The 21,869-nt window shown below is 43.9% G+C and overlaps 1 protein-coding gene across 1 annotated transcript in view; it reads left to right on the forward strand.

The window, feature by feature from the left end:
- Positions 1 to 21,869, forward strand: part of LMBRD1 (LMBR1 domain containing 1) — a 358,364-nt gene that overhangs the window by 225,011 nt on the left and 111,484 nt on the right. The window contains exons 10-12 of the mRNA XM_061568975.1: positions 5,215 to 5,279; positions 6,453 to 6,555; positions 21,527 to 21,631. Of these exons, the coding sequence (XP_061424959.1) occupies positions 5,215 to 5,279; positions 6,453 to 6,555; positions 21,527 to 21,631 (273 nt within the window). The remainder of the gene's footprint in view (positions 1 to 5,214; positions 5,280 to 6,452; positions 6,556 to 21,526; positions 21,632 to 21,869) is intronic.

A 21,869-nucleotide genomic window follows, 5' to 3' on the forward strand; every position in this document is an offset into this window, starting at 1 on the left:
TCGAGAGAGAGAGGGCATGCGCACAAAGATCACAGCGAGAGCAGGGGTAACGGCCAGAGAGGGAAACAGAGGAGAGACCAATGCAGTGAGAGTAATAACAAGTATGATGTTTGACCTTGTGTCCCGTTGAGACGGAAGTGAGGAGTCATAGTCATATGAAGTAAATGTATCCGTCAAGGTTGTGGGGCATTAAACTCGCTATCATGAGAAAAATCCTCAGCCCAAATGCATGTGCCCTAGCCCACCTTTGATGAGTCCTTCACAGACAGCGGAGCATGATGACGTCACAACGCGAATGCCGTCCCACTGATTGGTTGGTGCTGCTTTGGGGAATCGCTTGTGGACGTGCTGAATCGGCTCTGAATCTGAGGTGTGAATCAGATGCGGTGAACTCGCTCTCAACTTACTGCTACCATCTTCTTGGTTCTTTCGGTAAAGTAAAATTTTATTGCTTTATTTTTATTATTTTATTATTTCCCTTCTACGTGACTTTACCGAAAGAACCAAGAAGATGAATCCCTGCAGTCACGAAAGCTTTAAATCGAAATTTACTGTTACCATTGAACGCATCGACCAGCGGCCGGGGTCGCCTCCAGAGCCGACCAGAGCCAACCCCTGCGGCTCTTTCAGGACTGCTTTGTGACTTTATTCATTAAGGACCGTCCCGTATTCACATCTATTGCGGCTCTTGAATTTGTGAGTTTTTTTTTTTACCGAATTCAAAGAAAATGGCTCTTCTTGTTATTTTCGATGCTGACCCCTGGTTGAGACCAAAACCATCCTGGTGCTGAGATAATTGTCCTTGGTGACTTTCTGGCACAAGCGCCATGGTTATGTCACCGCCACTTTGTGGAAAATGGCGGTTGTTGCTGTTGTTGTGCCTCAGCATCCACACTCTAGTGCAGAAGCATTCACATTTCGCACATCCGATGATCACGGTCGGCTGTGTACTTTGCGAAAGAAGTACAATATACATACACGAATGCTCAAACGGTTAATGTCTGCAAGAAAGCCACACTCCAAATGAAGCTGGCCATGTTGATATAAAGTAATGTAATTAATACAAGTATTGTATTTGCTTTCATTTAGATAAATTATTATTGCATCGTAAATCACTGTTTGAAGGTGGAGCAGTTTGCAGTGGATAGCACACTGGTTTATGAACCCGCCAAATTGACCTTGATTCCCAGCTATGGCCTAACATCAGTGGCAAGGGGATAATCTGAACCCATCCTGGTCACTCCGCTTCACAAACTTACGCTTATCCGTGTGGTGAAGTATGGTTAAACAACGGGCTTGACCCCACACTGGTTGGGGAAGCCTTCATCCAGAAATTGATTGATTATCGGTACTGATGCTCCCACAAAGCCTTGCAGGAAGGCGTGTGGCACAGTTTGGTGCCAGCTATCGTAGAGTGCGGTCTTGTTGCTACGGTTCCCTGCAGTAATTATAATGTCACTAAAAACAACGGTGCTATGCCTCTCAATAAATGTCACGCTCAACCGCTTGCGCGTTTCAAGATTCAGCGGTGAATGGGATCCACACTGCAACTTGCAGACATCTCGAAACGGGAAAGGGTTAGTGGTAATAGGATTTATTTTTTTAAACATCTTCTTGATGAATGCCTCATACAGGATGTTTTAAAAAGAAAATGTTTAAGAGCATGCATTCTAATAATTCTGATTAATGATGAGCTTGTTATGAAACATGATCTCATTAGTCTACGCACATAACAGAATCATTACATGAAAGGTGACTATGTATTTGAGAAATCCATTTGAAAGGAAACATTTTCTCAATGGTCTCTTTTTATAATAAAGTTGATTACTGATGATGTTGCATCAATTTTTTCTCTATACGTTTTTGTTCCATTGCGAAGACTCGTTCACCTCGCTTGCATAACCCCCATTAATTCATCGCATGCATGCAACACACATGCATGCAGCTACACATGCATGTGCTTATTCATGTTGATATTGAAAAAAGGGCCAATGATTATATCTGAAAGCACAAGAGCTGTGTCTTGAAAGGCCATGACATTTATAGTTCATTTATTCACAAGAATAAGCTACGACTTACTGCAGTATTGGCTTTGAGGTCAGCCAATTTACTCCTTTGTCTTATTCATCCATACTTAAATATGTATGTTTAAAAAAATGCCCGTGAATTGCAGAGAATGATCCTTCTGAGCGTAAGTCTCTCGGACGATTTGCAAGGTGTTTACATCAAGCAATGGGATCTCATGTCCAGGTCTTTATGGTCAAACTTTTCCATTGAAATTTCCTTGCCCAGCCAAACATTCACAGTCACATCCAGTCCAGCAATCGCTTGCAAATCGGTGCCTTGCATCGGCATACGTGGGTCCTCGATAGTTGGTGTTTTATAAAGGCTGATGAGAAGGCAAGCCCAAAGTAAGTCTGGGGCTTACCACTTCCCACACCTCACCGCCACGCTCCCACACCCCCGTCATTTTGTTGTTCAGAAGAAGAGCCACTCTCTGTTGTTTGGCAGTCTCCTGCCCCGAGTAGAGGACTTTCCATCGCTCATGGTGGCAGGAGCCAGAGCCGATCCACCGGACCTCCTAAACACGCTTGAACGTCCCCGAGCTAAATGGAGGCACTGTGCTGGCCTCACTTTACAAACGTCCACACACGCTTCCACGTGCTCACATTCGTGTTCATCATTAACATCACGCCGTCCACAACTCAATTTCATTTAAATTGTTATTATTCTACAAAAATATATTGTGCTTGTTTTTGTCTATTTAGTTTTGTAACAACATTTTTACGTGATTTTGTTTGTTTTTAGATTCTCCCGTTGATGGAGACTTAGTTTGTTAAGCCTCGGTGACGAGATGTTAACAACCTCGCCTGATATACAGGAGGTTGTGGATTCGATCCTGGCCCTGACGCCTGTATATTTGGAGTTTGCATATTCTCCCTGTGGTCGTGTGGATGTTTCTCTGGGTCCTCCGGTTTTCCCCTCTACATTTAGAAACATGCATTTAGAGTATTTGGCTGAAATAAATTTCCACATCATAAGCCACTTAATTGAGATATCATTTGTGGCGAGGTTGCTTCTGAAAAAAAAGCTGTATAGCTCAGTGGGCCTTACCTGGTAAAATAAAAAAAAAAATAGTCTGTGTGTCTCTCTGTGTCACAGACCCATCCCGACACTCACTGCAGGGTTATTTGGTTGTTCTATGGACTTGTGGAAAAAAGTATTGTTTACTTTGAAGGCCCTTTGCCCAAAACATTGCCGATGATATTTTTTTTATTTTATTGACGAATGTGTTGATTTATTTTATGGCCAATTTAATTATGGGTTATCCAAAATGCAATCTGCCAGCAACATTTCATAATTTGAATACAAATTAGTTCACGTAGTACTGCATTTTGGATAAATTAAGGGGGTTCTCTGTTACTCAGTATTTACTATGAGGCAACTATTCATGTGCCATTTAAAATTTCGTCCTAGCAAAACCCTACCCCTCCACAGGGATAGACCCAAAACCTATTTCTGAACTGCCTTAAACACAACACACCTCATTGCCCTGCAGCGCGTGGGTGTCCACACACAGGCAGTTCCATCTCTGTCTGTGCCACCAACCCTGTCTCTTATCGCTGGATTATGATCACGCATTGTTGTATTCACTTAGGATTCAGCATTCTCCCTTTGGGAGCCGAGGAGTTAAAATATACACGTTAATGAAAGGTTAGTTCATTTGCAATCCGTGATCAGAGACGATCGTGCTTGTGTGCTATTGGTCACGTGATGTGACGAGCAGAAGTTAGAGCAGCGTCAGGTTAACTTGCACGAAGATATCGTTGTCGTCTTTGTACCTTCAACTAATTTTAATGAATTATTATGTGATCGCTATCGCAGCAAATGTAGTTGTGCTCTATTATCTGCGGGTGTTTTGCATCCCTTATGCAGAAATGTGTCTCTTGCAAAGATTATTCATGCATAGTCTTTGCCCTGGTTGGCACCCTAATTAAATATACAAAGCAGTTTTATAAAAAATAATTTTGATATGACTTCAGTTTGCATAATAAACAGCTTTTATGCATCTCAAATTGCCTTTCTGTGTAAAAGTGCATTTAAAACAATTAATATTTATCTGGTTCCAGGAGAAGTTTAAAGATCCCTTTTTGTTACCATTCAGCATCTTATCAGCTGGGAAAAACAACTGGTGCAATTAGCTGAGCATCGCTAATTAGTAATTTAAACGCAGCTATTTAGTAACAGCAACAGAACAAAGTTGCAGACGTTTCAGCCATTTTGTTTATCTAGAAATCCTTATCACGCACGGCCATTTTTTTCATCGTAGCTAAGACATGGAACATACACCCAGTGATATCCAAAAAGGCAGTGGAGTAATCAAATTAAACGGTGTGTGAGAATAAGAAGATTGCAGTTTAAAAGGACTAGAGGCATCAACATTGGCTCAGACAAGCCAGCATTATATACTGCACTGTTAAAGCGAGGGTTGACGGATCACACAAACGTTGTGAAAATCCCTTCCCGTGGGCATTGAAGAGGAGCCATATCCTTGCTCTCCAAGAGTAGGTGGTTCAGCAAAAATGTGCACTGCATTTTTCCCATCTGTATGGAATAATGGAATAGAGTGTTGTCCCACCGCATGTGTGGGTTTCTCTGGGTACTCTGGTTTCCTCTCACATATAAACACTCATTAGTTGGTCAATAGCACCTGAATATATAGAGGACTACAGATCTTGAGGGAGGGGGAGGGAGGGATTATTACATTTTCAGACCTTATAAAACTATCTTACTCATGAATGCCTCCAGGAAAAGCCATTCAAAATGCTTATGAACAAGATTATAATGAACATTGTTCAGCTTAATATTGGGCTTGTCGACAATCGTCATCTTCACTTAACCCAACATTCACGTTAACGGCACCAACGATTGTCACACGAAGCGACCGGCTCTTGCCATGGCAACGTGACATTTCCACGGTTGGCTTGGCACCAATGGTATTGCTTCACACTTGCCTCATCGCTCGTTTGAGCGGCCAAGACGCTCCGGCTCTCGATTCCTTTTTGACGCCACCTCGAGTCTCTGTGAAACAAAATGTCATTAAAGGAAATCGGTGCCTCTCTGAGACACATTTGGCCTCCTTTTCACTTATCTGCTCGGCCTGATGCGGCGCTCGCTAATTGTTATTTTTTTCCCTCCGCCTTCTTTGTTTAGATCGTCCTGGGAGTTGCGCTTTCCCTTGTCGCCCTCCTCATCATCGTGACTTTGTTCCTGTCAAGGTAAGCTGCGACGAACTGTTTTTGGTGGCAATACCTCATACCGCTTTTCGAAAGACTCGCCTCATAAAAATATCTCCCAGCACAAGTCCACCCGCGGTATGGAGCGGCGTGCCTGTGAACACGTTACATGTGTCTCTTTTTTTTGTTTGACGTCGAAGCAAATACGAAGTCCCCGTTATAATTTAACCCCGCTCGGGCTTCGCCGCGCAGCCAACTGCGCACATAGTCGGCCGTTTACTAAATAGCATGTGGTTCCAGGGGAGACCGTCGGAATACGTCGGTGGACGCGAGTGTGTGTCGTATCAGAACGGGTATCAACCGTCAGCAGGAAAGTGTCCTTGTGGGAGCGTGACTGGGTGTCTTTGGGAGCTGCTGTGACCTTCAGTGTGACCTCGGGTTTGACTCCCAGGTGCTTACAAATGTGTGACAATTGAACTGTCCCCTTGGTATACTGCGTATGCTTTTAAAATGGTGTCTTCTGCCCGCAGCATTATTAGTTGCAGTACCAAAAACCACTATCATCTAAAGCAGCACATTACATGTATATAAATAAACGCATATATAATGTAATTGATAAAAGGAATGCAATTTTGTATTAAGTCAATTGTGTTAATCACATGAATGTTCTGGCACACACCATGAGACTGTGGAATTTACTCTGTTGGCCCACGGCTGCCAACAGACATGAGCAGTGAGACACTTTTCTGTGATTTGAACTAACATCTGTACGTAACAAAACTTAATAATATTGAATGGCTCTTTTGTGAATAAACTGCTGGATGAAGGCCTCTCAATAACCGTGTCAGTTAAGGAAGTTGTTTGGACTATACTTCACCACGCGGGTCAGTACAGGTTTGTGGAGGGAATCTCACCCAGGGCTACTGCATATAGGCTTCCTGTGTGCATGTTGTAAGACTTATGTAAACATTTGCACGGCCTTTAATAATATTTGGGAGATATGAGGCTGGTCTGTGAAGTTCTGTTTGCAATATCTGGCCAAACTGTTTCTGTAAGGTTTGCTATTTTTGATACAGAATAGATTTTTTTTTTTAAACAAACACAGTTTTATCACATTGAAGAATTGCGGTATCAGATCCATTCACGTCAGACTGATAAAATACATTTCACGTGGCGTTTCTGTAATCGATGGCTCCCGTGTGTTTTGTGCGCAAGCCTGGATCGAGCGATGCACTCCCTGGGCTTTTCAACTGGGTTCCTGCTGCTGAACGTGACCCTTCCCAACCCCATCAACTTGGCCCTCCTCTACCTCCAGCCGGTGAGGAGCCCAACACGCACCAGAGGTCCTTCGTCTCGTCGGCGCACGAGAAGGGTGGCCAGACGTGTTTGAGAGCCGGGCGATGTCGATATCCTCGCTCTACATCGAGGATATCGAACAAAGACGGTCACCGCATCGCGCGGCGCTTTCAGATGCGCTTCTGCGGCCGTCTGGAACGCTCTTCCTTCCGATATTAGAAATCCACTGAAGCTTTTCGCTTTGCAATCTAAATTGAAAACTCATTTCTTTAGTTAGTTGTCCTTCCCTCTCGCACCTCCCATTAGAATGGTTGGCTATTTGCAGCGAGAAAGCATTTCAGCATACATACATGCATACATACGGAAGGAAAGATCTCACCAAGGCAATCCAGAGAGATGTTGATTCCTGCTGGTCCACGCACACGCCAGTATACTACAGTTAACATGGCCCAACGCTGCACATGCCACGTAGACCAACAGGGATTTAAAGGTCTCATGATTGGTTGTCGAAACACCCGGATGTGAAAATCCTGCAGCCTGGAGAAAACATCTTCTTGGTGAGATCTCTTTCCTTACCCATCATTGTTTAGTAACCTGATTTGCATTATTTACTTTGAGTCTGTATTGGTCAATGAGTGGAATATGCGTGATATCCCCTCCACTGTTGATTAATTGAGTTCCACTTTGCGGGAAGCCAGTGCATCGTTTTCAAAATTCTGTCATGTCGTTGTCCTATGATGGTTAGGACATATATGTCATAGAGACAAGAACCGCGTTTGCAAGGCAGGCAGTGAACTCGGACGTAGAGAAAATAAAATGTTAAAGAGGAATATTTCTCCGGAAAATCACGGGATGACTTGGCTTAGCCGGCTGAAGACCAGAAGTTCTGGTGACATTTAGATTTTCCCAGTTGTGCTCTACAGAATAATGAAGAACTAAGGTCAAGGCAATGTGAAGTTTGCATCGCTGGCTCAAGAACACCAGTAGAATGAGCTACCAGAATGAGCTAGTGTTCATATTCGAACAAGCGACGGTTGATTGCCCTGAGCCTTTTGTGGAAATTCTACATTCCCATGACGGAGCCCAGGATATCCTCGGGGCAACCACTGCTGACTTCTCACAAAGTGGTACTTATTTTATGAACCCTCAAATGATGGATAGCCCGACGTGGTACGTGACTATGAGTAACAAAAAATGTATCGCCGCCTTTGTTTGATTCATGTGAAGAAGGTCCATTGCTCGTAAACATTGCCTATGATATACGGTTTCCTGTTAAAGCAGTGTCCTTGTCGAATGTTCATTTTTTGTTTTAAATTGTGCTTGTACACCACTGCCACCACAGCATCACCAAATAATTTGACCGTAATTAACTCCTTTTGTAATTGCGAATTGCACTTTACTGCATGACCTTTAGTGCCCCTAACCACAGTGCCGCAGTGCCAGATTGTTAGATACTCCACAGGGTTTCCAAAACTTCACTCCTTGCGACCCCTCCACCAGCACGCTCCATATGTCCGCGTTTACCTATTTACTACTCCCATTCAAATACAAATGAACTCTGTCGACGCTGCATCACGCCTGATGATTGTTAAACACGTGATGCACCTGCGGGTGACGAGATGTTAGCTCCCTCGCCTGGTATGCAGGAAGTCGTGGGTTCGATCCCGATCCTGACATCAGCATATTTGGAGTTTGCGTGTCTCTCTCCCCGTAGGTTGTGTGGATTCTTCTCCAGGCTCCTCCGGTTTTCCCTTCCACATTTAGAATCAACATGCATTGTTTAAATATTTGGCCGCTATAGATTTCCACACCGTAAGCAACTTCGTTGAGCTATCATTTGTGATGGCCAGGTCGCTTCTGAAAAAGAGCTACATAGCTCAGTGGGCCTTACCTGGTAAAATAAACAAAAAAATGTTTAGTTTAGTTACCGTTGCCTTTTTAATACAGCCGATTCGTTAAGTTTTAGTTCTTAGTGTTTGTGTGTGTGAACGTAGTACGCACGAAAACAGTCCACTTGACGCAGTTAATTCCTTAGTGGTTCACATGGGACTGTTTAACAATGGTTGGGCGCGTGCAGCGTAGAACTAGTTAATTTGTATTTGAATGGGGAGTAAGTTGGTGAACGTAGATAGACGGAGCGTGGTGGTGGGTCGCTCACACGTGAGGTTGGGAAAACCTGCTGTACTGGTGCTTCAATACCCTGAATCACAACGTTCCTTTAAATAAGTTATCTGCAGAATCCTTTTTAGAATCAGACTCTTTATTTAGACTGGAGAAATCCGATGAGCCGTGAAACTTTTTTCCACAGATGTCCAGTCTTCGAACAAAACGTTGACTCTGGGAGGACATCCAGTGTCTGTTGGTGGGCTGAATCACAATGTTTTAGTCAAGGGCATGGTTCCTATATCCATACCTTTGTCTTCATGAATGAGTTTGTTTCATGAAGGAGTGGTTTTTTTCTTCCTGGTTGTGATCACGAACATTGTGTTCTATGCAGTGCTAAGTGTGGTCCAAGGGAACTGTAAAGGCTGGTGTGCCCCATTCATTTTGGCTTCATCAAAACTAATAATACAGAACAGTTGCTCGTATTTATTTGTTGTTGAATGCCTATTATGCTGTGTCCTTTGTCGAGATCTGTATGACTCGAGGTGTTTTATAGTAATGAGACAATTTTATTTTACGAAGTACAATTTATCTTAGCCGGTGAGCACTTCTATTGAGAACGCTTGACTTTTGCATTCGGAAGCCATAGGAGCGCGAGAACAAGCAAGAGGTGTTTACAAGCGAGAGGACTGGGCAGAGGTCGCATACGGGATTTGATTCCTTACCCATACCCGTACCCGGCCGTACCCGTACCCTACCCATACCCGGCCGGGTACGGGTAGGGTACGGGTATCGAGTACCCGATTGCGACCTCTGGGATGAAGCCATGTTGCAGGCACGGGTGGGTTGATTCTAGGAACTTGAATTGTGAAAAGAGACAAGACGTTGGGAAATGAGTGACAAACGGTGACTCACCAGTGACTCACGGTCTACCCGTACCCATACCTGGCCGCACCAGGGTCGCAAACGGGTACCCGTACCCGGCTGGGTACGGGTAGCCGGGTATCGGGTAGGGTACGGGTATCGGGTACCCGGTTGCGACCTCTGGGAGTGGGTCGTTCGGTGCATCCAGCGCGCTCGGTTGTGAGTGGCAAGTCGGCTCGGGAGTGTCTTCGAGGCGCGTCTACTTAAACTAAAACTATTTTTTATTTTCCAGGCAAGGCCCACTGAGCTATGCAGCTCTTTTTTGGAAGGGATCTGGCCATAGATGATAGCTCAATGAAGCGGCTTATCGCGTGGACATTTAGAGCAGGCAAATACTCGAAACACATGTTTCTAAATGTGGAGGGAAAAACCGGAGGACCTGGAGAAAAATCAACGCGGCCACGGGGAGAACATGCAAAATCCAAATATACAGCAGGCGTGACAGTCGCGATCAAACCCACGACCTTCTGTATACCAGGCGAGGGAGTCAACATCTAGCCACCATGGCACCTTTTTTCTTGTAGAGTCTCGGTGAATCAGCTTCTACAGCGCTTTGTAGACAACGGGTTTCAGACACCCACCACCACTCTTTGCGACAGAAAAACACAATCACCTCCTGACCTCGCTCCTGAGCTATCCAACACGTGGCATCAACCTGCGGCCTCTGGTTGTTTTCTATGTGCCAAGAAATTCCCAACACTGTTAAGTAGCTACCGGGCTGAGCTTTGGTACGCCTTATAGCGGGGGTGCAATCAAATTTTTTTTTTTTTAAACCTCGGAGCCTTTTACCTATCTGGCTTTTACGGCCGACTATGTTTAATGAAAACGAAAAAATATATTCCACGAGCATATAAAAGACAAGGGCCCCCCCCAAATAAGACAAGGCCCTTGCCCCCAAAAAGGTGCGGCAAATGAATAATGACACACTGCCTTGTAGCGTAGCAACTTAGGCATTAAAATGCTGGCCCGCCATCGGCCCTTCATCAGCGAGGGAGCGGCGTGCTTGAATAGCTTTTATTTGGAGGCCACTCTTTACAAATGGGTGCCTTAAAAGCAATGGCAAATTTTAAGTGATGGCACATGAACGGCTTTCCATTAGGAGGTATTTGGTAGTAAATACGCAGAGCCTGCACAGCCTCTCCGTTATGTTTTTCTTTTACTCCCAGGTATAAACAACAGTGTTGGCCTATTACCAGCATACATCCGTGCACAATTCTAATCATCTCTAACCATGCAGATGGTTTTAGTTGCAGTGCCATTAACTTCAGCGCGTTCAAGAAGGAATTGCCACCGTTGCCCTTATTTTGGATTTCCATCTGTTCCCATTAGCAACAAGCTGGGCAGATGTATCTGATGGCTGCGAGGGCTAATGTCCATGTTACGGTCGTGAGCCGGTTCCTCAGAGACTCTTGAGATCCAGGATGGGGCAATGCATGGGAAAATCAAATAAATGATGCTGCAATTTTAGACTGCAGCAGTTTGTATCCAAGGAATGCGTCTTAATTGAGCATTCTAACAAATACCACAAAGTGCAAGAATTCATATTGGTGCGTAGTGTGTTAGTTTAATGTAGGCTTTCGCGACCAATATCATCCGTAATATAGGTTTTTTGGGTTAGATCAAGTAAATATAAATGTGTCGTTAGATCCGCCACCACCCGACACAGCCAATTAGTAAGGTTTGTCACGTAAACAACAACATGCCAGTTCATTACTAGTACAGCCCACCGGTGTGTTGGAGAGCAAATGCACAACATTTACAATCTGAGTACGACGCTTTGCCAGTAATTACAACTAGCTTCATCAGGCGACAGCCAGATTTGTGGAGAAATCCTACTCTTTCGTTCCTTAAATAAAGTGGTAGATGTGATGACGTCACTTATGAGTCCTTCTCGTCCAAAGGGGGAGGGGGGGGGTATTAATGAATGCATTCATGCTTTAATGTGCGACTTACCGTTATTAGGCTGCGAGTTGAAATCCTGAGGTATGAGTTTACCATTTCTATCGTTTTTCCAGAATCAACAGAGTGCCACTTTTTTCGGAAGTCAACACAAGGCATTATTAGATAGACTCGTTCCCATCGTAGGAATGTGGAATTTCAATGGCTGGCTTAGGGCTGACATCAGAGAGGGCTCTGCCATATTGCTTGTTGAGCAGAGTCACTTTGACTGCCTATAGGCCTGGCATTGTGAAGGCGATAATTCTTAACATCTGCGCGTATTGCTGCTCGGGGTAGAATGATGCATCGACTCGTTAATTTGTCTTGAGTATGCTAAATTATAAATGCATCAAGTTCCACGTGTTAGAATTGCTGTGGGTTTTTTTTTTGCATAGCGTGTTGTGCCGCACAACAAAAATGAACCGCTTAATTATACAAAAGGGTCGAGTCAAAAGAGTCTTCCCGCTCAAATGATCGAGAGCTGTAGTGTCATTGGCTGGCACGACAATATCTTGAGTAACATTCCCTTACGTATCATTTTGACTCGACTGTTTTGCATTCCGCTTTGTTTATTGCCATTTTGCTGCAAACAAGCTGGGCACAATGGGCGAGGTGCTGCCGGCCCTCGTACTTAAGATTTGGCTCCCATTGCAACCCCCAAAATTTCGCAATTTCTCTCCCGTTTCCCATGGGTTTTGAGGGGGGCTCTATGGTGTGTCATCTCGACCTGACTTCTGAACCCATGCCTATGTTTCCAAAAGACCTGCGGAGGGAACAGAGCAGTTGGTTAATTGTGGAACAAGACAGCAGCCAGCTCTGTGTTCAGCCAAGAACCAAAAAATAAATGCCCAAAGGGTGGCACCTGCCATTCATTGCATTCATTTATGCAGAACATTGCCATAATGTTCTTTGTGATGTTCACTGTTTGTAACTTGTGTAATGGTGAATGACACTAATAGTTGGGATATCTGATTATTGAAGTAATCAACTATACCCCCGATTATCAATTTGACACCTCAAACTGATAGGAGCGCCACAGTGGTGAGATGTTGACTACCTCGCCAGGTATGCAGTTGGTTGTGGGTACATTTTAACACTCCAAGTATACCCTGACACCTGTGCTTTTGGAGTTTGCATGTTCTCCCTGTGGTCGCGTGGATTTTTCTCCGGGTGTTCCAGTTATTCCCTCCACATTTAGAATCAACATGGGTTTGGAGTGTTTGGCTGCTATAAATATCCACGTGATAAGCCACTTTGTTGAGCTATCATTTGTGGCCAGGTCGCTTTTGAAAATAGCTTTATAGCTCAGTGGGCCTGACCTGGTAAAAAAATTAATTGTTTCGTTATAGCTTACTTGACTTTACTAATCGGGTAAGATTAAATTATTGGGGGGGGGGGGGGCTGGGAAGGTCTCAACTTTGGTTCCATGCGAGGTGTTTGCTGGAACTTCTTTTGCACCGTACATAGCCAACCTAGCTGACCAGAGGTACAGGGGAAGGACAACAAATTATTGGTCTCTGTGTGAGTCTATGTATGTATGTTGAACTTCTTTTGCACCGCACGTAGCCAACCACGCTAATCGGAGGTGCGGGGGAAGGTCAACAAACTAAACATAAAAAGAGAACATCGTAAAGGATGTTGACAAAAGTGGATAAATCATGGCTGATGATATGAAAATAATAATGATAATTTACAGCTCATTATCAAGATCCTGCTGCATAATGGTATGCTCACATCGTGTCGGTTATGAGGGCCGCTTGACCATACCTCCCCACGATGGTCAGGGCATATTTTCGCGAAGTGGGCGCTGAGGATCGATTCAGACGCCGCTCGCTACTGATGTTAGCCGAGGCTGGGAATCGAACTCGGGTTGCCGGCTTCATATGGCAGTACACGTGAACGAGTGTGGACCCACTGCTTGCACCTCCCGGCGTATGCAGTGTGTACATACGCACACGCAACATGAATCGCGTTGAGATAAAAAAAAAATGAATCACGTTCAGACACCCGAAATTTTATTTTTGCGCTTACATAAGTGGAGATGCTCGCACACGCGCAAGCGCGCGCACGCACACACGCAAGCTCGTGCGCACGTGCACACACACGCTTCACACATGCGTGCGTTGCGCATTCAGGCAGCGAGGAGGGATTATGAGCCATGGCAATCATCGCTGTTGGAAGAATCGTGCATTGGAGACTGACCAATGTCTGTGAAGGCATTGCTCGTTACGATGTTTGGCATTCTAGGCCAGAGTGGCTGCCATACTTATAATGACTATTACAGGAAGGGGAACTGCAGGCCAAATCAAACACATGCGGTTGGTAATTTTCTGCCCGTAATTTTATGCAACTGTAAAGTTTTCGTAATTTTATTGTCCTGGCACGTTTGCAAAATAAACACATGAAATATAAATGTTTATACTGTTACAGATTACATTGCAATGCACTTTTAACAGTGTATTATGTGTAGGTTCAATGTTGAGAGTTAAATGCAATGGGAAGATTTGAAGTGCACATGCATAGCATTCTATTTGGTTACATAGTGACGTGGGGTGGAGCGATTCAACCTTCTGGAGATGAGTGGATCGTCATACTTTGTGGTGGATTGTCACGATTCAGTTAAAGAATCCCTTTTTAAAAATACTCCTTTGAATGTCAATTCCTCTAGTGGCTGCAGGGTTGATGTGCACACCATTGCATTTAACAAAACAATTCTTCTTCTCAGCGATTCGACGCTTGTATCGTGAGCGTAAGACTCGAAATTTTTCTACGAATCGATGCATAATTGCACCCATGACAGCTACCATTGCCTTACAAATTTCCTATTCAGTTGTACTGGCGGTGCATACAAAGGGACGTTGGCAGACGTTAACACAAAACAGACTGGGCCCTACTATGGGGATGTGGAATTTCCCAGAACAGCTGATAAAGGGGGCCGGCTTAACAATAAACCCAAGACGGTGCCCCGGGTTTTGGGCAGTTACGCTCGGAAGGCTGTTGGCAACCTTGCATGAATGTTCATGCTGGGCAGTAAGGACATTAAAAATAAATGATGTTCGCTGCATCTTGGAAGACACGCATTTTTTCTGCAAGTTAAATTAGTTTTGTGAGCGTTGTTAGGATTGAGTGGGTTACGGGGAACCAATACATGTGATTGGGTCTCAGTGTAAACCAAAAGTCCCTCCACCGTTTCTCGCAGCCACCATTCAGTACCTGCAATGCCATGCAATACCACAACATTACTACCTATCATCACATTACCTTGCTGTTCATCTCAGAATATTGGGTTGTTCTCAGAATCCGTTTGAATCGCAGTTGCCTGGCATCTACCGATTACTCAATGTGTTTGTTTTCCCTTTCTTTTTAAATATGCTCAAATGATTCCACAAACAAATGAAAAGAGGCAAATGATAATTTGAACAGGCTTGGTTTTAGTTCCGAGGACAGCATTAGCCAGTTGCGGGGCATATCATGATACAGACGCTACAGTCACGGTATAATAGCGGTCCAATGATTCGCGCCCTTCGAGGTTCATCGGGGTTTGGTCATGTTGAATGTAAAGTATTCCAGTGGTTTGGAGTAATGACGTGAACCAATTGCATGCAAAATATCTCAACAAAAATATATCGATGGTCCTTTAACATTTCGATTTAAAGCTTTCGTGACTGCAGGGATTCATCTTCTTGGTTCTTTCGGTAAAGTAACGTAGAAGGGAAGTAATAAAATAATAAAAATAAAACATGATAAAATAATTCTCACGATGTTTCGGCCACAACGCAAGCAGCCGTCCTCAGGTGAAGAATGAAACATCGTGAGAATAATTTTATTATGTTTTATTTTTATTATTTTATTACTTCCCTTCTACGTGACTTTACCGAAAGAACCAAGAAGATGGGTCCTTTAACAATCGTTCCTTGTCGGTCAAATTTGTTGTTTGACCGTACATCACCACATTGGTCAGTGTGGGTTGGTGAAGTGGTGGGTCACCGGGATTGGTTCATATGTCTCTGGCCACTGATGCGGTATGTACAGTACGTTGAACTTCTTTCGCACCGTACGTAGCCAACCGTGATCATCGGTGGTGCGGGGGAGAAGGACAACATGGTCTGGATTCTTCCCCCCCCCCACTCCTCCTTCATCAAATTCAGGTTGCTGGGCACAGAAGTAGTCACTAATACACTCATCAAAGAGACTTTGTACGGACACAATTTTGTATTGTGGAGTCAAGAATCACTCTTGTGTGAAACATGAAAGGATCGGTACACACCTGCTATATAATGCAGTTATTTGTGAATGTAATTGAAACTATCATATGTTAATGTAAATGAATTAATCATGAATGCCATCCATTACTATTGAAGTTGCATCACTTTTAACATCCTAAATACTGCACAGGATTACATTTGATTTTCATACGATCACTTCTCAAAATAATGCTCATAACCCAGGCTGGGGGGGAGGCATCGTCAAACTTTCACCATGCAAACAAAGACAAAGATCCCCCATATAGCTTTAACAGACTATTGGAGCAAGTGCTGTTAGCGAGCACCTATAAAGGCCGGCATGGCACACGAGGGGGTAGGTGGCCAGCACCACGCCCGGCCACCTTTGTCTCCCCAGTGGCGATATTTATACACCGCTCCAGGTACTCATTTGAGTCTGAGTCGACCTAGGGGAGGCCCAGGTACCGGTTCAGATGATCGTCACCGGTGTTGACCGTGAGCGGGAATAGAACTCAGATCTCTGCCGGCTTCGTAGCGCTAACCGCTACACTACCCCTCCCTACTGCAAGCCCACAGGCATTCTGCCGTGGGTGTCTTTTTTTTACGAGGATTAAATATTCTGAAGGTCAAAGAAGATCATCTGGGTTGTGTTTTTTTTTTCTGTCCACCCCTAAATCCAAAGTAACAAGATCTACCCCGTCTGCACTCTATTTAAGCCGCTTTCCTCTCCCCCCTTCTGTTTTGTGACCAGTGTCAAGAAATCTCAGATCTTCCAGACGTCTTGCAAACCATTCCCATCGCCGTGTGTAACGCTCGACTCAGCCGACCAATGAAATATTCACAATTTGCGGACTTGGAGCTTAAACAGCTATGTACAACGTTTCCTGATTGGACCTTTCAACACCACAACTGCTCCTTTTAATGTAGAGATTGGCATTTAACCGTCTCTTTCCTGTTGCCAAAATGAAAATTTTCAGTATTTTAACTATTTACTTAAAATATACGACAGTGGTACCTCGGTATAAGTCGTTAATTCGTTCCAGAAGGTAGGAATTGTACCGAAAATGACGTATAGCAAACGAAATTTTCCCATAAGCAATAAAGGGAAAGGAAATAATCCGTTCCAGAGTATAAGAAAAGATTTTTTATATGGCATTTTATACATTAATGGGGTTGTATAACATAATTTTGACACTACTTATTACTAAAATGCATACGTAAATGAAAATAAATGCATAAATACATTTAAACAAATTGTTTACATCACTTTACCTTGCTGAGAGGAGTTGATAGCCTCCGAGGATGGTGGTGAGGAAGGGGAGGAGGAGGAGATGTTATTAAAACTTCACGAAGCTGAAATTCTGGGGTTTTTTCTCTTTCTCTTTTCTGTCTTTTTTCTTGACTTGGACCTGGTTGAGGCTCACCAGGTTCGAGTTTTACTTAAAACCTGTCCATTGAAGTTTGTTTTTGCCTTCTTCTAAGAATGTTCCTGAAGTGTGACATTGTCTGGTCATTCCACACAATACTGTTACGGCTTGTTAGAGCGATTAGCACTACTTGTGAAATGCATAGTGCTAATAGCATATCTGCATTTCCCATAAATATGCTAAATTCCTCTTGATATGCAAATTATTTTGTCAAGACGCTCTTCGCCCCTCCATCCCAGCATAAATAGTCGCTCCAAGCCTGGAGCGTGCCATTCAGACTCTGTCTACTTGACGGACCTGTTCTCCACCTGAGGACGGCTGCTTGCGTTGTGGCCGAAACGTCGTGAGAATAATTTTATTATGTTTTATTTTTATTATTTTATTACTTCCCTTCTACGTGACTTTACCGAAAGAACCAAGAAGATGAATCCCTGCAGTCACGAAAGCTTTAAATCGAAAGTTGGCAAGCCATTCACGTCTGCTTTGGTGTACTTGACGGAACGGCGGACTGACTCACAAGTCGAGTTTCCTAATGTAACCGGGTCAGGGCCGAAGAGACCAATATAGAGCCTCGCTTGCAAGCATGTGACCTGGGTCACCAAAATGACGAAAAACGCAACAACATGAAGTATGGAATTGAAGAGACGTGTGTGTGCACCGAAGCATGCAGATGCATATGCAAATGTCTGGAATGCCCATCCATCCGCACTTGAACATTCTAACCCGCATGCTAATTGAGCCAGTATGTGGAATCACATTATTCGTTTTAATATAAGCCGCACTTTTTTTAAAGGTACATTGTTGGAAATCTGGCCCAAATATTGCAGAGGTCCTGATATGTGTACTGGTAGGCCGTTGTGGTCGGTTTGGTACTGATTGGTTTATAGGGGTTTATTAGTTATCGTGATAACAAAGTATCTTGGGACAGATGGATGCCTAATGGATGAACAGGCCAGGCCTAATATTTCCCAGCTACATCAATAAGTAGCCTGTGACTCCCTTAGCAATTATACATCACCACTCATATTCACTACGATGATATTTTTGTAATCATACATTTCTTACAGCCATTTCGTTAATAGACTAACATTTAACAAGGTCTGAGAGAGAGTGCATTTGCATGCTTGCATGTATTTAAAGCATATATTCACATTCAGGTCAGTATTGGCGTGCTTAAATTTATCCAGGATTTTTTGTCGATTTGCACCTTAAGCTGCAGATGTTCCGCGGATGTGCATACAACAATTAATTGGATTTGTTTGTCGGACCCACGGGGCCTTGTGTGAAGGCTCAAGCAAGGCGAGACACATGAGGAATCTCAGCACACAAGATAATTGGCCAATTTTTTGAAAGCCACAATATTATTTTACGCTCTGATAATAAAGTTGTGCCATTGATCCGGCCTTTAGAGCTGGGCAATGGCGAGCCTCCTTGATTCCTCTCTTCTCATTGATTGCTTCGCAACAAAGTGTCGGCTGGAGGTGGAATTCACCCGTGAGTCCATTACGCACTTATTGATTTGGTAAAATATGCACTTTCGCCAAGATCCTTCTCCGACGACAGAGAGCGCTGGTTTTCTATTTTTAAGTTTTAATTTGAGAAGCCATTGCAGCTTGTCGGTTAGCACCCTTGTCCCGTGACTTAATTCACCGACCCTGTAAACATAATAACGAATGCAGCACATTTAAAAGACGAAAATCTCTGCTTTGAAAATATGACAGACTTAAGGTGGGTGAACTCTGCTAGGTGACAAATAAAACAATGTGGCAGTTTACTTTGTTTCAAGGACATTTTCCATGAATGCACAACGATTGATTTGTCTCCTATTATTGCTTTATTATTTTAACTTTGTTTAAGCACTAATATCCCGTGGGAGTTAGCTAAGGGGAAACTGGACCATTGGTCTAAACCGTGTTTAATTCGTTTACACGCAATAAATGAGAATGCTAATGAACTGGAAAAAATGTTGCATTACAATAATGTAGTGACACGCAGAGGTCAGAATATATCCCTGCTCCTGCCCATCTCTACTGATTGTGGAAATTCCTTTAAACTCCTTGTTGCTGTGGCAGTCACCAGAATTCCCATAGGTATCTGGCAGACACAGCAGTATAAAGGTTGTGTAATTTTTCGATTTAAAGCTTTCGTGACTGCAGGGATTCAGATTCTTGGTTCTTTCGGTAAAGTCACGTAGAAGGGAAATAATAAAATAATGGAAATAAAACATAATAAAATAATTCTCACGAGGTTTCAGCCACAACGCAAGCAGCCGTCCTCAGGTGAAGAACAGGTCTGTCGAAAAGACAGGTCTGTCGGAAAGACAGCGTCAGACCTGTTCTTCACCTGAGGACGGCTGCTTGCATTGTGGCCGAAACGTCGTGAGAATTATTTTAGTATGTTTTATTTTATTATTATTTTATTTCCCTTCTACGTGACTTTACCGAAAGAACCAAGAAGGTTGTGTAATTGACGATGAGTTGGATGGGTTGGACCTTTATAGATGGGTTGGATTTTGGCAAAGTGGACGAGGAATTGGGAAGACAAAGGCAAGTGTAGGTATGTCTGTTTGTATTTTGAACTTCTTTCGCACCGTGCGTACCCAACCGTGCTAATCGGAGATGCAGGGGATAGGACAACAAACTAAACAAAAAAAATCTAACAACGCCAGACAGTCTAAGAGATTAAACAGATGGATTCTTTGCCTGTGTGTGTGTATATACATGGTGGGGAGCGGTGGTGTAGCGGTTAGCGCGCTGCACTTTGAACACAGCGACCCGAGTTCGATTTCTGCTCACGGCCAACACCAGTGGCGGCTATATGAGCCAGTAATGGGCCTCCGCTTGGTCGAATCAGCCTCAAATGAGTACCTGGTGCGGTGTGTAAACATCAGCACTGGGGAGACAAAGGTGGTCGGGCGTGGTGCTGGCCACCCAACCACCTTGTGTGCCGTGCCAGCCTTCATAAGTGCTCGCTAACAGCATTTTCCCAAAAAGTCTATTAAGGCTATACGGGGGATCTTATTTGCTCATGGAGCTAGTGTTAGCACTATTTAAATATTCAACATTATTTTTGTGTGGATGAAAGATGCTAATGATGGATAATAGTGAATAGATGATGAAAGCATGATTTAAAAACGAACGGCCCTTTGACTATCTACTCACCGATGGAGGCTTCCGTGCGTTTTTTTTTATCGGGTGCAATGATGAACAATAGCTGTATCACACGTTAGTACATCTCATCGGCATAAACATTGCGTTTACCGCAGTTCAAAGACCCAGTCCCTACAAGGCGTGTGGTGAGGTTAGGAGATGTCCACATGCTCGGCATTTGGGTTGTGTGACCATACTTCACCGCGTTGATCAGCTCGGTGTCTATGAAAGGGGGCGGGAGGACCAGGATAACTCCGTCCACCGATTTCCCCCGTGGCTGGGAATCGAACGGCGCATCGCGCGATCCACCGCGCCTCCCTCACCGCGTGCTTCTACGGTGCGCGTGCCCTCGTGCAAACAATCGCGAAACTTCTCCAATGTCGTGACGTGCACCGTTCATTATTTTATTTACGTCGACTGATCAGCAGGGGTTGGTATATCTGTTCCTGTCGGTTGATTGCAGCAGCTTGCGCACAATGCGAAGGCATTAAACACAGCTGCAGTTTTCTCATGCCTCTAGTTGCCTCGAGGTTAAAGGTACGAACCGCAATTACCCACGTTCAGGGAGCCTATTTAATTCGCTTTGCTTCAGAGCAACTTCCTGCATTCACTCGGGACGCTCACTGTGACCTTCCAGCACTATCAGCGAGATTAAAGGCGGGCATACAGAAGAGGCTTTCATCCTTTAACTCGCCTTCATCGTGTCTGTATTAGCATGCAATTTACCCTTTGTTGTATTGTCATCCGGTGCACATAATTATAATTGGCGTGAACAAAAGACAGTTCGCCATCCTCTTTATGTTTATCCTCTTTTAAGTTTATATGAAAAAAAAAAGGTATTGCACGTATTTATTGTGGAGGTGTACTCCAGTAAAGTATGCGTTTTTTATATATATGTGTGTGTTTATAGATATGTAATCGAAAACAAACATGCCTTGGTTAGTAATATATAATTTGCATTGGTGCAATCTCAAATTACTCCTGCAAAACCTCGTGAATATTGTTCTTTTTAAAAATATTCGCACGAGTAAAAAAGAATCGGCAATGTTAGTTGTTGCTTAAGGGACCATACACACTTGCTTTCAAAGCGATAACTGTTGACAGTGTTTACGAGGTAAGTAGACGTAGCAGAAATTGAGTTTGTTCCCGCAGACTTGAAAGCGTGGTAATGCGTTGTGTTATGGCGTCATCCGGGCTCCGGTGTCCTTTGTCATTGTGTTTGTGCGCAGGTTTTCCCTTTGGACTATATCCTGATGGCCATCATTACCATGTACTTTGTGGTGACCTCTATGGCTGGCATACGCAACATGGGAATATGGTTCTTCTGGATGAAGGTATGTCCGAGCATAATACACCCATTGCAAAAAAAACACGTTCGCAGTTACAACAACGAAGGTGATGACACACCGATGCAGCATTTTTGCCTTTTGGCAGCACGAGTTCGATTCCCCCCTCACGGTCAACGCCGGTGACATGTTGTATGAACCGGTCATGGGCCTCGCCTAGGTCGACTCAGCCTCAAATGAGTACCCGGTGCGTGGTGTAAACATCAGCACTGGGGGGAGACAAAGG

Source organism: Lethenteron reissneri, chromosome 42 (genome assembly GCF_015708825.2).
Source record: "Lethenteron reissneri isolate LAM-NWPU_2019-01 chromosome 42, ASM1570882v1, whole genome shotgun sequence".
In the NCBI taxonomy this organism is placed as follows: domain Eukaryota; kingdom Metazoa; phylum Chordata; class Hyperoartia; order Petromyzontiformes; family Petromyzontidae; genus Lethenteron; species Lethenteron reissneri.